This window comes from Stomoxys calcitrans, chromosome 2 (assembly GCF_963082655.1).
Source record: "Stomoxys calcitrans chromosome 2, idStoCalc2.1, whole genome shotgun sequence".
Classification (NCBI taxonomy): domain Eukaryota; kingdom Metazoa; phylum Arthropoda; class Insecta; order Diptera; family Muscidae; genus Stomoxys; species Stomoxys calcitrans.
Window position 1 is genome coordinate 50,335,689 of NC_081553.1, and position 14,221 is coordinate 50,349,909.

Below are 14,221 nucleotides of genomic sequence, written 5' to 3' on the forward strand. Positions count from 1 at the left end.
TATTCTACTGAATTCGCAGTTATTAGTATTCCCAAAAACATTGTCTTATAAACAACCAAGAAATAAATTATTTAAAATAATTATTTAATATTAAATAATAAAACGAACGACTTCTTATGTCATAAAACACTCAAACATAAAATAATTAAAAACTGACCTCAATCATGTGGTTTGAAATACTCATTCTACCAGCGGTGTTCGTTTTGGTGGTGTTTTACCGTTGGGGCACAAAAAATCATGACTTCTTCAAGAAACGCAACATACCCTATGAGAAACCCGCATTTATTTTTGGAGGTGGAGCTGAGATAGTTTTCCGAAAGAAGTCAGTGGTTCAAGTGCAGCAAGAAATACACAATCGACATAATGGAATGTGAGTAGTTTAAATATGATTGATACACTGCTAGAAAATATGAGTAAGACAAAAAGTATTCGGAATGTATTGAGGATATTGCAAGTGCAAATTTCAATGACTAGGAAGCGTGCGTGCCGGAACAGAAAGAACCCGTTGCGTTTTTATGCCCGTTTTTATTTTGAAAGCTCCTGTATTTAGGTTGAGGAGACCGCCTCTGGCGCGAAAAACCATACTTATTAGTCTCTGGGAATCCATATCAAGGAAATATAGAGGAATTTTATACGGAAGGAGAGGCTAGGGGTCAAGGAATTGAGACGCTAGTGCTCTATTTTTGTCTGAATTCTCTCCAGTCTTATAAGATCACATGGTATAGTATCGTGCATCCTACTTAATTCCATACCCCTAAGGTCAAAATTGGTACTAATACATAGTTCGGTGCCTAAATCAATCCAATTTCTATTCCAATCTGTTATTCGGTAAGGAAAGAATCCTCTTAATATAGCCGAAGTGCAGTCTTAGCGTCGTCTCCGAATACATACTAGGAAGCCCAGTTTCAATATCTTCTTATATATAAAAATCAATTTGTGTTTGTTTGTATGTTTGTGTGTTCCCTATAGATTTAGAAATGGCTGAACCGATTTTCTTGAAATTTTCACAGATGGTGCATAACGACCCCGTGGTGAAAATAGGGTGCTACATTTTTTGATATCTGAAGGGGGGCGGACCCTCCCCTTACACCTAATTTTCTGAAACGCCAGACCTCGGAGATGGGTGGTGCGATTTAAGCGAAATTTTGTGTGCTCTCATATAGTATCCTAAAAATAAAAATTTGGTATCCAAATTTCGGATGGGGTATCTAGGGGGGGGAGGGGGGCGCCCCACCCCAAAGCCTACCAAATGTATATATACACCAATCACGACAATATGGGACTCAAATGAAAGAAAACGTATCTGATATCCAATTGTCGGATCAAGTGTTAGGGGGACCACCCCAACCCCCAAAACACCCCTAAATCGGACATATTTACCGACCATGGCAATATGGGACTCAAATGAAAGGTATTTAGGATAAGAAAACGTATCTGATATCCAATTGTCGGAGCAAGTGTTAGGGGGTGCACCCCTTCCCCAAAACACCCCCCAAACTGGACTTATTTACTGACCATGGGAATATGGGGCTTAAATGAAAGGTATTTGCGAGTAGAATACGAATCTGATATCCAAATATGGGACTAAGTGTTTGGGAGGCAGCCTCTTCCAAAAAACACCCCCCAAAGGGGACAAATTTACGACCATAGCAATATGGGGCGCAAATGAAAGGTCTTTGGGAGTAAAGCATGAATTTGATATCAATATTCGGGAAAAGTGTCTATGGGGCCACGCCACCACCGCAACACCACCCAAATAGTAAGTATTTTCTGACTATTGTAATAAGGCTCAAATAAGAGGGTTTTTAAAGTGGAACAGGAATCCGATATATATTTTTAAGGCCATCTCACTGAGTGACCGCCCATCCCCCAAAACACCCCCCAGCCGGGGGGGTGTTTTGCCGAATATGGAAATATGGGGCTCAAATTAATGGTATGTGGGGGTAGACCACGTATCTGATATCAACATTAGGGGCCAACTGTTTAGCGGACGTCCCACCACCATAACAACCCCCAAATTGGACGTATTTGCTCACCAAGACAATTTGGTCTTAATGCGAGTGGAACTAAATATTCATAGTTGTTAGGGCCAATACCCCAAACCGGCCATATTTGCAAACTTTTGCAATAAGGAGTTTAAATGATATTAGAAAACGTATTTGATATCCAATTTTGAGGGCAATGGCAATATGGGGTTCAAATAAATGATATTTAGATATATGAGAATAGAGCACGTTGCTAATACATTTTCCGGGTTTTGTGTTTGGGGGACGACCCCAATCTCCAAAACACCCCTAAATCGGACATATTTACCGACCATGTCAATGTGGAGCTTAAATGAAAGGTATTGGGCGGTAGAGCATTAATTGATACCCATTTTCGGGACCAGTTTTCTAGGTCTAGGTCTACTCCTTTCCCAAAATACCCCAGAAACAACAATTTTTTAGTGACCATCGCAATATGGGGCTCAAATGAAAGGTATTTGCGAGTAGAATACGAATTTGATATCCAAAAATCCCTTTCCCAAAACACCCCCAAAGAAAAAAAATTTGTCGACCATGCCAATATGTGGCTCAAATGAAGGGTATTTGAGATTAGAAAACGAATTTGATAACCTATTTTAGGGCCATGTGTTTGGGGGACGTCTCATCCTGTAAACTCCTCTTAAGCCAATGGCAATATGGGATTTAAATGAATGGTATTTGAGAGAAGAGCACGATGCTGATATTTTTTCAGGGCCAAGTATCTGGAGGACCACCTCTCCCCCGAAAACACCGCTAAATCAGACATCATGAGATTAAATTCGTAGACCAATAAAGATCATATGCGATTCAGATAAATGCACTTATATTGTTAAACTGTTAGTCAGACTTGCATGGTATTTCACTAAAAGATCTTTAATTGTCGAAAATAAATATTCCAAGGAATCTGGCCCTGGTCAGCTAGTGTAACATATAGTTGGGTGTATTGCTAGATTGGTAAAGTAGGTTCTTGATAAAAAAAAACCTGAAAAGCTTCTTTACCTGGTTATACCATTCATACTCCCATACTTGAGCCCCGTAAAATAAGATTGCCTGAGCGGCTGCGTTAAATATTTTCATTAGAAATCATGATACTTCCGTTGTAAATGTAGTGGAGCCACGTGGAGTTTAGTGAAATTTTCGCTGTCTGTTGCTTGTTCGAGAGATGTTTCTTGAAAGACAGGTTATAAGTGAGTTTCACACCCGGAAATTTATACTCATTGACAACTTCTATGGGACCAATACCATAATACCATGCCAAACTTCCGCCAAATCTACTACCTTTTCTGAAGATGACAATTTAGATTTTGTTAAGTTTAGACTGAGGCTCCAAAGAGAGCAATATTCCCAAAGCGTATCAATCATCGACTGTAATTCCACAGGGGAGTCCGATAAAAGGACTATATCATCCGCATACATCAACAGCCTAATTTCGACATCCCTAATTTGAACACCCTTGAGTAAAACATAGTGTAGATCATTTAAATACAGCGCGAACAAAACTGGACTCAGTAAACACCCTTGCCTAGCCTCTGAAAAGGATCAGATAATGATAAGCCGTCCCATTACCGGCTCGTAGTGTCGCTATGTATAAGTCGCAATATATTTATGATCTTCGTAGGAAGTCCCACACTGGCTAGTTTATAAAACAATAAGTTTCGGGGTATCATGTCAAAGGCGGCAGAGCAGTCAACAAAGAAAGCATATTTGTTCTTTTTATTCCTTTAGTTCAAATGGATAATACTTGTAAGATTGAATATGTTGTCGTTCGTCAACAACGTCAACAACAACAACAACAACTTCTGAACCATGCCTGGTATTCATTTAAAATCTGATTCGGCTCTATCCACCAATTAATGCGGTTCAACACTACATCAGTAAACATCTTACAAAGCGTATCCATTAAAGACAACCCTCTGTAATTTTCCACTTCCTTAACATCGCCCGTTTTGTGCAAAGGAACAATAATAGATATACGGAAGGAGGATGGAATAGTCGCGCAGAGGAAAATACGGTTCAGTAGATATAAAACTTTCCGTACAAATTGTACAGGAGCGTATTTACAATATTCGAAAGGGATTCTATCCATTTTCGGCTCCTTGTTGCTTTTAGTATTCCCATGTACAAATAACTCATGCATATTGAAGGGTCCATCAACAAAAGGGTCGGTGTGTAGTGGGAGAGTCCAGTTTATATCAATCGAAAGTGAGGCACTTGACAATAACCCTCCAAAATATTCGCGGAATGAACTAGCAGTTAGGTTGCTATCAATCCTCAGGGGTTTGTCCTTCAATTTGTTTGCCAGTTCCCACAAGTCTGACGAATTCTTGATGCTGTTCAAGCGTTCCATATCTGAGTTGTACAATTCAAGCTTCTTCCTATTGCAGAGTCTCGTACAAAAATATCTGCTTGCTATATACCGTCTTCTAAGATGTTTGAGCATACGCCTCCAGGCAGATTCGCATTGATCATCAAAACAACGCTTCTTGGGCTCCAGAAAGCTTTTGCGGATTTTTCATATAGTCGGCGTTGACAAATTTTTTCACAGCTTGTGACTCTGTAATTGCATTCTTTCTTCTGTCAGTTATCAGCTGTTACTTTGAGCTTGCTTTAGAAAAAAAGTGTAAAAAAGTATATTTGATTAAAGTTCATTCTAAGTTTTATTAAAAACGCATTTACTTTCTGTTAAAAAATTCGCAATTACTTTTTGGGCAACCCAATATTTGGGATTTTGGAGTGTCGACCTTGTTCCTCACATCGGAATTGTTAGAAAGGAATTCCGAGTCACATCGTCCAGTGATCTCCCTGCAATACATATCACACTTTAAAGGGTACCACCTTAGTCTCCGAAATTGGACAATAAATGCGCATTTTATGGGCCCCAGGCCTTAAATCGAGAGATCGGTCTAGATGGCAGCTATATCCAAATCTGGACAGCAAAGACATCGAGGGGCCTAACATAACTCACTGTCCCAAATTTCGACGACATCGGAAAATAAATGCGCCTTTTATGGGTCCAAAACCTTAAATTGAGAGATCGGTCCATATGGCAGCTATAGCCAAATCTGGACCGATATGGGCCAGATTGCAGAAAGATATTGAAGAGCCTGACACAACTCACTGTCCCAAATTTTGACGAAATCGGCCAATAAATGCACCTTTAATGGGCCCAAAACATGAAATCGAGAGATCGGTCTATATGACAGCTATATCCAAATCTGGACTGATCAGAGCCGAACTGAAGAAAGATGTCGAGTAGTCTAACACATCTCACTGCCCCAAATTTCAGCACAATCGAATAATATATGTGGCTTTTATGGATCTAAGACCTTTAATCGGCGGATGGGTCTATATGGGGGCTACACCGTTACACAATCCGTTGCGTCGCCACGCCATAGGCTTTCCGCTGAAGAAACGAATGCCCGAAATCCGAAGATTGTTATGTCACTGACTACATCAGTCGGAAGGTAGACCTCAACGATATCTCCGCGTGCAAGTGCAAAGTCCTCCGAGTATTGCATTTAGTGCTGCTCTCGGAGCACTCCTCCCCGTCTGCGATATAATCTTTGCCGTATTACCCTGTACCTTCTCCATCATACCGGGTAGACTCACCCTCTGCACGACCCGGTGCCACACCAAGTGCTTATAGGCTCCTGGTCTATGTTCCCAACTATTGTCTATTGAGTTACGTCATGCATAAAGCGCTCTCAGATTCCGTTTAACTCTCTCCTCAACGTTCATTCTTCCGTTCTATTTATGGTCAAGAATAACACCCAGGCAGCTCCATTCCATTAAGGACCAGTCCCCTCCTCATACGTCTTCTTCTGGTGAACTACAACCGCTCTGGCTTTCTGAGCTTTATGCCAAGCCCATTTGTCCTTGCCCATCTATACAGTTTTCTCACCGTACTCTGAAGGGGATCTATGATAGTATTGAACTACCACGCCTGAGTTTGGAGTTTGTGACTTATGCATGGAACGGCGGTAGCAGTCGGTGAATTGACAGTGCCTTTCATGATACACGGATAGGTTTAAATAACATGGGGACACTTTGGACATCCTTATTTTCTCCTGGGGAATGAAGTTGATGCTTGGCGGCATGTTATAAGCGGCCCGAATGATTACATATTAGCGAGGCTGAAGGCTCTGGCGTCGAACTATGTAAAGTAGAAAATGGAAACGGCTTCTTTGAAACATGGAAAGGGCGGAGCCGAATCTTATATACCCTCGACCATAGATCGCATGTGTCAAGTTCCTTGCCTGATATTTACAGCAAACAGAGGATCATGGATATGAATTGCTATGCTGTTGGAGCTATACTAAGTTAATAACCTATTCGAACCATCAATGGTTTTGATATTGAAGACAATACTGGAAGTCATTATGCAAAATTTCATCTAAAGCGGATCCAAATTGAGGCTCAAGAAATAAAATCGGGAGATCGGTTTTTATGTGAGCTAATAGACCGATTCATATCTGGCACCAACGCACAAAAATTCAGCCATATAATCGGGAGATCGGGTTATTTTCCTCTAGGTGCAATGGGCGGCGGTATTTTTCCAAGGACTACATTCAGCCGGTAGCTGTCCACCGCAACTGCCACCGTGACGCCATGAATGTTGTCTAGCCCTGCTTGATACGCCTCTTTGTATTGACATTCGTCAGATAACAATGATGTCAACATACAACTGTTACTACCAAAACAACGCTTTAAACGCCAACTAAAAAAGTTTAAATACAACTACTGGTTGCCCAAAAAGTAATTGCGGATTTTTTAAAAGAAAGTAAATGCATTTTTAATAAAACTTAGAATGAACTTTAATCAAATATACTTTTTTTACACTTTTTTTCTAAAGCAAGCTAAAAGTAACAGCTGATAACTGACAGAAGAAAGAATGCAATTACAGAGTCACAAGCTGTGAAAAAATTTGTCAACGCCGACTATATGAAAAATCCGCAATTACTTTTTGGGCAACCCAATAAACAAATTAACAATACTGGAGCAAACATTGTGAGATTTCACAAAATTAAATTGATGTGTAGCAACATTTTCCGCACAATCGAAGTCAGTACATTGGGCTTAAAACGCAACTTCATCTATGACAAGACATCTATGACGCTCGATTTCAGTGGTTAAATTTGAAAATTCCTTAACTTTTGCTCGTTGCTTTTGTGGAATTGGTTTGCAGTGCTGCATTTTTTCGAAGCTGAACGCGCTCACTCTGGCCTTCTGGCCGTTTGGCCTCGACCAAAAAAAGGAGTTGCCATATCTTTAAGGTACAACTTGAATTGAGCAGCGCATGGATAAGAGAGAAGTATCCCTGCTGTTCCTTAAAATTTTCACATGTTTTTGATTATTAATATTGTCTAATTTTCTATAAACTTTGGATTGATCCTGGTTGGATGGATTGATCAGAATCATAATAACTTTTAATATTTGTATCTCTATTTTCAGTGCCTATGGGGCTTTTGACAATCGTGACCCTATCCTTATGCTTAAGGATCCCCAATTGATAAAACAAATAATGATCAAAGATTTCGATCATTTTGTGAATCGTCGTCCATTCTTTGAAGATACGGAGAATCTCTTCGGAAGTTCCATATTTTTGATGGAAAATGAAAAATGGCGTGATATGCGTAGTACTTTGAGTCCTGCCTTCACAGGCAGTAAGATGCGTCAAATGTTTCAATTGGTTTTGCAGATTCTAGATGAGGCTATGAAGCATTTGGAGGAGCATTCAAAGGCTGCGACTAATACTGCTGAAGGCTTTGAATTGGATGTTAAGGATTTCACAATACGTCTAATGAATGGCGTTATAGCATCAACAGCATTTGGCTTGGAAACTAATTCCTTCAAGGATGAAGGCAATGAGTTTTATGAGAAAGCCAAAAAGGCAGTCAACTTTACACCAGGCCAGCAGATAAAGGCCATATTTATAACCTTGTTGCCAAAGGTAGCAAAGGTGACTAATATGGTTTTTGATCCTTTTTAAAACATTTTTTGATTAACTAAAATTTTCCTTTGTTCCAGATATTTAGAATGGAAATTTTTGACAAGGAGTTCAGCCAATATTTCAAGCAATTGGTTATGGACACCATGAAATATCGCCAAGAAAAGAAAATACGACGTGCCGATATGATTGATTTGTTAATGGGGGCCAAGGGCATGATACCTAGTGACATACCTAAAACTAAGCAACACAATTGGTCTGATGTGGAGATTGTGGCCCAATGTTTTATATTTTTCTTTGCAGCCCTAGAGCCCTTGTCGACCACCATGAGCTTTGCAGTTCGTGAATTGCTGGAATATCCAGATGTTCAAGAAAAACTCTATGAAGAAATCAAAAGCTGTAATGAACAGTTGCAAGGCAAACAGGTTACCTATGAGTTATTGCAAAAAATGCCTTACATGGAAATGGTTGTTTCGGAGGTTTTGCGAAAATGGCCTGTGGGTCTGGTAGTGGATCGAACCTGCACCCAAGATTTCTCATATGAATCCCCAGAGACGGGTGAACGCATTGAAATCCGTAAAGGAGATTTTGTGCGTGCCAGCATGATTGCCATTCATAGAGATGCAAAGAACTTTGAAAATCCCGATGTCTTGGATCCGGAACGTTTTAGTGAGGAAAATAAATCGCAAATAGACCCCGGCCTTTATTTGCCTTTTGGTTTGGGCCCTAGAAATTGTATAGGTGAGTTAATGCTTAAAAGTTTTTTAAGGAATAATTTTAAAATTTGTTGGTTTTTTTTAGGAAATCGTTTTGCTTTGTTGGTGTTTAAGGCATTCCTTTATAATTTAGTATTGAATTATAGTTTGCAACCATCATCTCAAACGGTTTTGCCTACGGTAATGGATAAGAAGACTTTCCAACTCAGACCAGTGGGAGGATTTTGGACATTATTAAAATCTAGAGCATAAATGTTTAAACACATAAAAATTTAAATTTAAATTAAAAATTTTTTGTTACTATAACCTATTTTTGTTGGCCTTTTGCTAAATAAAGTTAGTCAAAGACAAATTTAACTTTTTTGAACCCAAGTTCAAGTTCTTGGGGACGTTAAAACGAATATTTCCATAATCACTACCATAAGATGTGGATATACTTACTTCGCCTTTTTAATTTAAGACCCCATAAAATACTGTTGATTCTCATGATATCTTAAGCCGATTCAATCATGTCCATCCGTCTGTCTGCCTAAAGCACGCTTACTCTCCAACAAGTACAACTAGCTCCTTGAGAGTGCTGGTTTTAAATTTAGCTTTATTAGTATGAGATATCTTTAGGAAAAACTAGCACAAATCTGTTAGGCGTTGATCCAATCCTCCGAGACGAATGGGTAGATGGTCTTCCTGGGATGGCCTGAGATTGGTCGTTGGGACTTTAGTAAGTACTTCAACCTCAGGCGGCCTCCCTCGGTGGATTCACAGTTATAGAGGGATAGAGACCTTGTTAAGAACTCTAGTAAGGACTCGGAAAGGGTGCACGCAAGGAGCGGAAACCAAGAGAACGTGGAATCGATTTGTGGGAATTAGAGTTGAATGCTACAACGCGAGACCTTAATAAGTACTCACGCGAGGACGAGGAGGAACTCTACGGCAGGCGACCTTAGTAAGAACTCAAGCAAGGATGAGGAGAAAGACTACGCAGAGACCTTTGTAAGTACTCAAGCACAAACGAAGAGAAAAACTTCAGTAAGGATTTTACAGGATAGCCAGGAGACCGTGGTAAGTACTTTAGCAAGGATATACTAGAATTCTACAGGACAGCCAGGAGACCGTGAAAAGTACTCCAGCAAAAAAATGATTTAGGATAGCACGGAGACCGTGGTAAGTACTCCAGCAAGGATATGCTAGAGTTCTACAGGATAGCTAGAGATCGCAGAAAATTCTACAGCATGGATATGCTAGAGTTCCACAGGATAGCCACAGATCGTGGAAAGTACTCCAGCAAGTATATGCTAGGATTCCATAGGAAAGTCAAAAGACCGTGATAAATACTACAGCTAGGATATGCTAAGATTCTACAGGTTAGCCATGAGACCGTGGTAAATACTCCAGCAAGGATATGCTAGGATTCGACAGGACAGCTAAGAGACCGTGGTAAGTACTCCAGCAAAGATATGCTAGAGTTCTACAAGATAGTCAGGAGAACGCGGTAAGTGCAGCAAGAATATGCTAGAGTTCTACAAGATAGCCAGAGATCGCGGAAATTCTACTGCAAGGATAAGCTAGAGTTCGTCAGAAGACCGCGGTAAGTCTTCCAGCATGGATGTGTTAGGATTCCACAGGAAAGCCAGAAGACCGTGATAAATACTTCAGCTAGGATATGCTAAGATTCTACAGGTTAGCCATGAGACCGTGGTAAATACTCCAGCAAGTGGTAAGTAATTCAGTAATTCGATTTTTAATGGATTTTCGATGAAATTTTGAATTTTTTGATGGAGTCACGAATTAAGGCCCATTTCCCTCTAGCACGCATAGTTAAGGAAATACAGCCATTTTAAGTTTTCCAAATGAAATTTCGATGAAATTTTGAATTCTATGATGGAGTCACGAACTAAGACCCATTTCCCTCTAGGACGCATAGTTTAGGAGATACAGATATTTTAAGTTTTCCAAATGAAATTTCGACTTTTTATGGATTTTCGTTAAAATATGGAATTTTTTGATTGCATAGTTTAGGAGAAATTTCGACTGCTAATGGCAATTCGATGAAATTTTGAATTTTTTGATGGAGTCACGAATTAAGGCCCATATCCCTCTAGCACGCATAGTTTAGGAGATACATCCATTTTAAGTTTTCCAAGTGAAATTTCGATTGCTAATGGATTTTCAATGAAATTTTGAATTTTTTGATGGAGTCACAAATTAAGGCCCATTTCCCTCTAGGATGCATAGTTTAGGAGATAGAGCCATTTTAAGTTTTTCAAGCAAAATTTAAATTTTTAATGGATTTTCGATGAAATTTTTAGTTTTTTGATGGAGTCACGACTTAAGGTCCATTTTCCTCTAGGACGCATAGTTTGGAAGATACAGCCGTTTTAAGTTTTCCAAGTGAAATTTCGATTGCTAATGGATTTTCGATGAAATTTTTAATTATTTGATGGAGTCACGAATTAAGACCCATTTCCCTCTAGGATGCATAGTTGAGGAGATACAGCCATTTTAAGTTTTCCGAATGAAATTTCGATTTTTAATGGATTTTCGATGAAATTTTGATTTTTTTGATGGAGTCACGAATTAAGGCCCATTTCCCTCTAAGACGCATATTTAAGGTGGTACAGCCTTTTTAAATTTTCCAAATAAAACTTCGATTTTTAATGGATTTTCGATGAAATTTTGAATTTCTTGATGGAGTCACGAATTAAGGTCCATTTTCCTCTAGGACGCATAGTTAAGATACAGATACAGCCATATTCAGTTTTCCAAGTGAAATTTAGACTGCTAATGGATTTTCAATGAAATTTTGAATTTTTTGATGGAGTCACAAATTAAGGCCCATTTCCCTCTAGGACGCATAGTTAAGGAGATACAGCCATTTTAAGTTTTCCAAGTGAAATATTGATTTTTTATGGATTTTCGATAAAATTTTGAATTCTTTGATGGAGTCACGAATTAGGGCCCATTTCCCTCTAGCACGCATAGTTTAGGAGATACAGCTATTTTAAGCTTCCCATGCGAAATTTCGATTTTTAATGGATTTTCGATACAATTTTGAATTTTGTAGTGGAAGTGCACATTAAGGCCCATTTCCCTCTTGGATGCATAGTTTAGGAGATACAGCCATTTTAAGTTTTCCAAATGAAATTTCGAGGTAATTTTGAATTTTATGATGGAGTCACGAATTAAAGCCCATTTCCCTCTAGGATGCATAGTTAAGAAAATGCAGCCATTTTAAGTTTTCCAAGTGAAATTTCGATTTTAAATGGAAATTTGATGCAATTTTGAATTTTTTGATGGAGTCACGAATTAAGGTCCATTTCCCTCTAGGACGGGTAGTTTAAGAGATACAGCCATTTAAAGTTTTCCAAGTGAAATTTCGATTGCTAATGAAATTTCAATAAAATTTTGGATTTTTTGATGGAGTCACGAATTAAGGCCCATTTCCCTCTAAGACGCATAGTTAAGGAGATACAGCCATTTTAAGTTTTCCAAGTGATGCATTTTCGATGAAATTTTGGATTTTTGATGGAGTCACGAATTAAGACCAATTTCCCTATAGGACGCATAGTTTAGGAGATACAGCAATTTAAGTTTTCCAATCAAAATTTCAATTTTTAATGGATTTTCGATGAAATTTTTAGTTTTTTGATGGAGTCACGAATTAAGGTCCATTTTCCTCTAGTACGCATAGTTTAGAAGATACAGCCATTTAAAGTTTTCCAAGTGAAATTTAGATTTTTAATGGATTTTCGATGAAATTTTTAATTCTTTGATGGAGTCACGAATTAAGACCCATTTCCCTCTAGGATGCATAGTTTAGGAGATACAGCCATTTTAAGTTTTCCAAATGAAATTTAGATTTTTAATGGATTTTCGATGAAATTTTGAATTTTTTGATGGAGTCACGAATTAAGGCCCATTTCCCTCTAGAACGCATAGTTTAGGAGATACAGCCATTTTAAGTTTTCCAAGTGAAATATCGATTTTTAATGTATTTTGGATGAAATCTTTAATTTTTTAATTAGGACTCTAGGACGCATAATTTAGGAGATACAGCCATTTTAAGATTTCCAAGTGAAATTTTGATTTTTAATGGTTTTTCGATGATATTTTAAGGCCCATTTTCTACTAGGACGCTACTTTAGGAGATATAGCCATTTTAAGATTTGCAAGTGAAATTTCTATTTTGAATGGATTTTTGATGAAATTTTTAATTTTTTGATGGAGTCACGAATTAAGTCCCATTTCCCTCTATGACGCATTGTTAAGGAGATTCATCCATTTAAAGTTTTCCAAGTGAAATTTCGATTGCTAATGGATTTTCGATGAAATTTCGAATTTTTTGATGGAGTCACGAATTAAAGCCCATTTCCCTCTAGGACGCATAGTTTAGGAGATACAGCCATTTTAAGTTTTCCAAGTAAAATTTCGATTTTTAATGGATTTTCTATAATTTTAAATTTTTTGATGGAGTCAAGAATTAAGGCCCAATTCCCTTTACTTTAGGAGATATAGCCATTTTAAGTTTTCCAAGTGAAATTTAAATTTTTTAAGGATTTTCGATGAAATTTTGAATTTTTTGATGGAGTCATGAATTAAGGCCTATTTCCCTCTAGGACGCATGGTTAAGGAGATACAGCCATTTTAAGTTTTCCAAGTAAAATTTCGATTTTTAATGAATTTTCGATGAAATTTTGAATTTTTTGATGGAGTTACGAATTAAGGCCCATTTCCCTCTAGGACGCATAGTTTAGGAGATACAGTCATTTAAAGTTTTTCAAGTGAAATTTCGATTTTTCATAGATTATCGATGAAGTTTGAAATATTTGAAATTTAATGTTGAAATAAGTGTGACTTTTATGTGCTTAAGACCCCAACTCAACAGATCTGTATTTATGGCAGCTTTATCTAAATATGGCCCATATTGATCATCGGAGGGTCTATTACAACCCACAGTTTCGAATTATAGCGAAATCGAGCAATAAATGCGGTTGTTATAGGCTTTAGATCCAAAATGGAAAGATAGGTCCGTATGGCAGAAATATCAAACTATGGTCTGAAATGGGGGGCCTCTTACAACTCCTTCAAATACTAAATTTCCTATCAGCGTTGCATTAATTAACGGTTTAAGCACATTAGTAAGGTGGTCCGAACGGCGTGCCGCATCGTGACACCACTTGGTAGAAGAGCTTTAACATGGCAGGGTACCTCACTAGATTAGCCGGCATAATTAAGGGGATAACCGCCGCTGACACTTTTCTCATGTTCAGGCTGGGATTCGAACCCAGGCGGTCGACGTCATAGGCGGACATGTTAACTTCTGCACAACGGTTTCCTCATCCTATGGCAACTATTTGTTCCGAAATTCAGCGAAACCGTATAATAAATTCGGTAAGGATGTCGAAGGGCCTCAAGTAAGTCTTTGGTCTAAATTTCAATGAAATCGGTTAATAAATCCACTTGTTATGGGCTAAAGACACTATAAAAGGCGATCGATCTAAATGAAGCTGTATCTAAGTAAAGGCTTAAGGCCGTAA

At 38.4% G+C, this 14,221-nt stretch overlaps 2 protein-coding genes across 2 annotated transcripts in view; one reads left to right on the forward strand and one right to left on the reverse strand.

The window, feature by feature from the left end:
• LOC131994658 (suppressor of lurcher protein 1) overlaps nucleotides 1–14,221 on the reverse strand; it is a 394,762-nt gene that overhangs the window by 146,648 nt on the left and 233,893 nt on the right. The window lies entirely within an intron of this gene.
• LOC106083119 (probable cytochrome P450 9f2) lies at nucleotides 165–8,941 on the forward strand. Its single transcript, XM_013245971.2, has 4 exons — nucleotides 165–370; nucleotides 7,476–7,983; nucleotides 8,052–8,712; nucleotides 8,773–8,941. Exons 1-4 carry the CDS (start codon nucleotides 165–167, stop codon nucleotides 8,937–8,939), a joined length of 1,542 nt encoding a protein of 513 aa, XP_013101425.2. The 3' UTR covers nucleotides 8,940–8,941.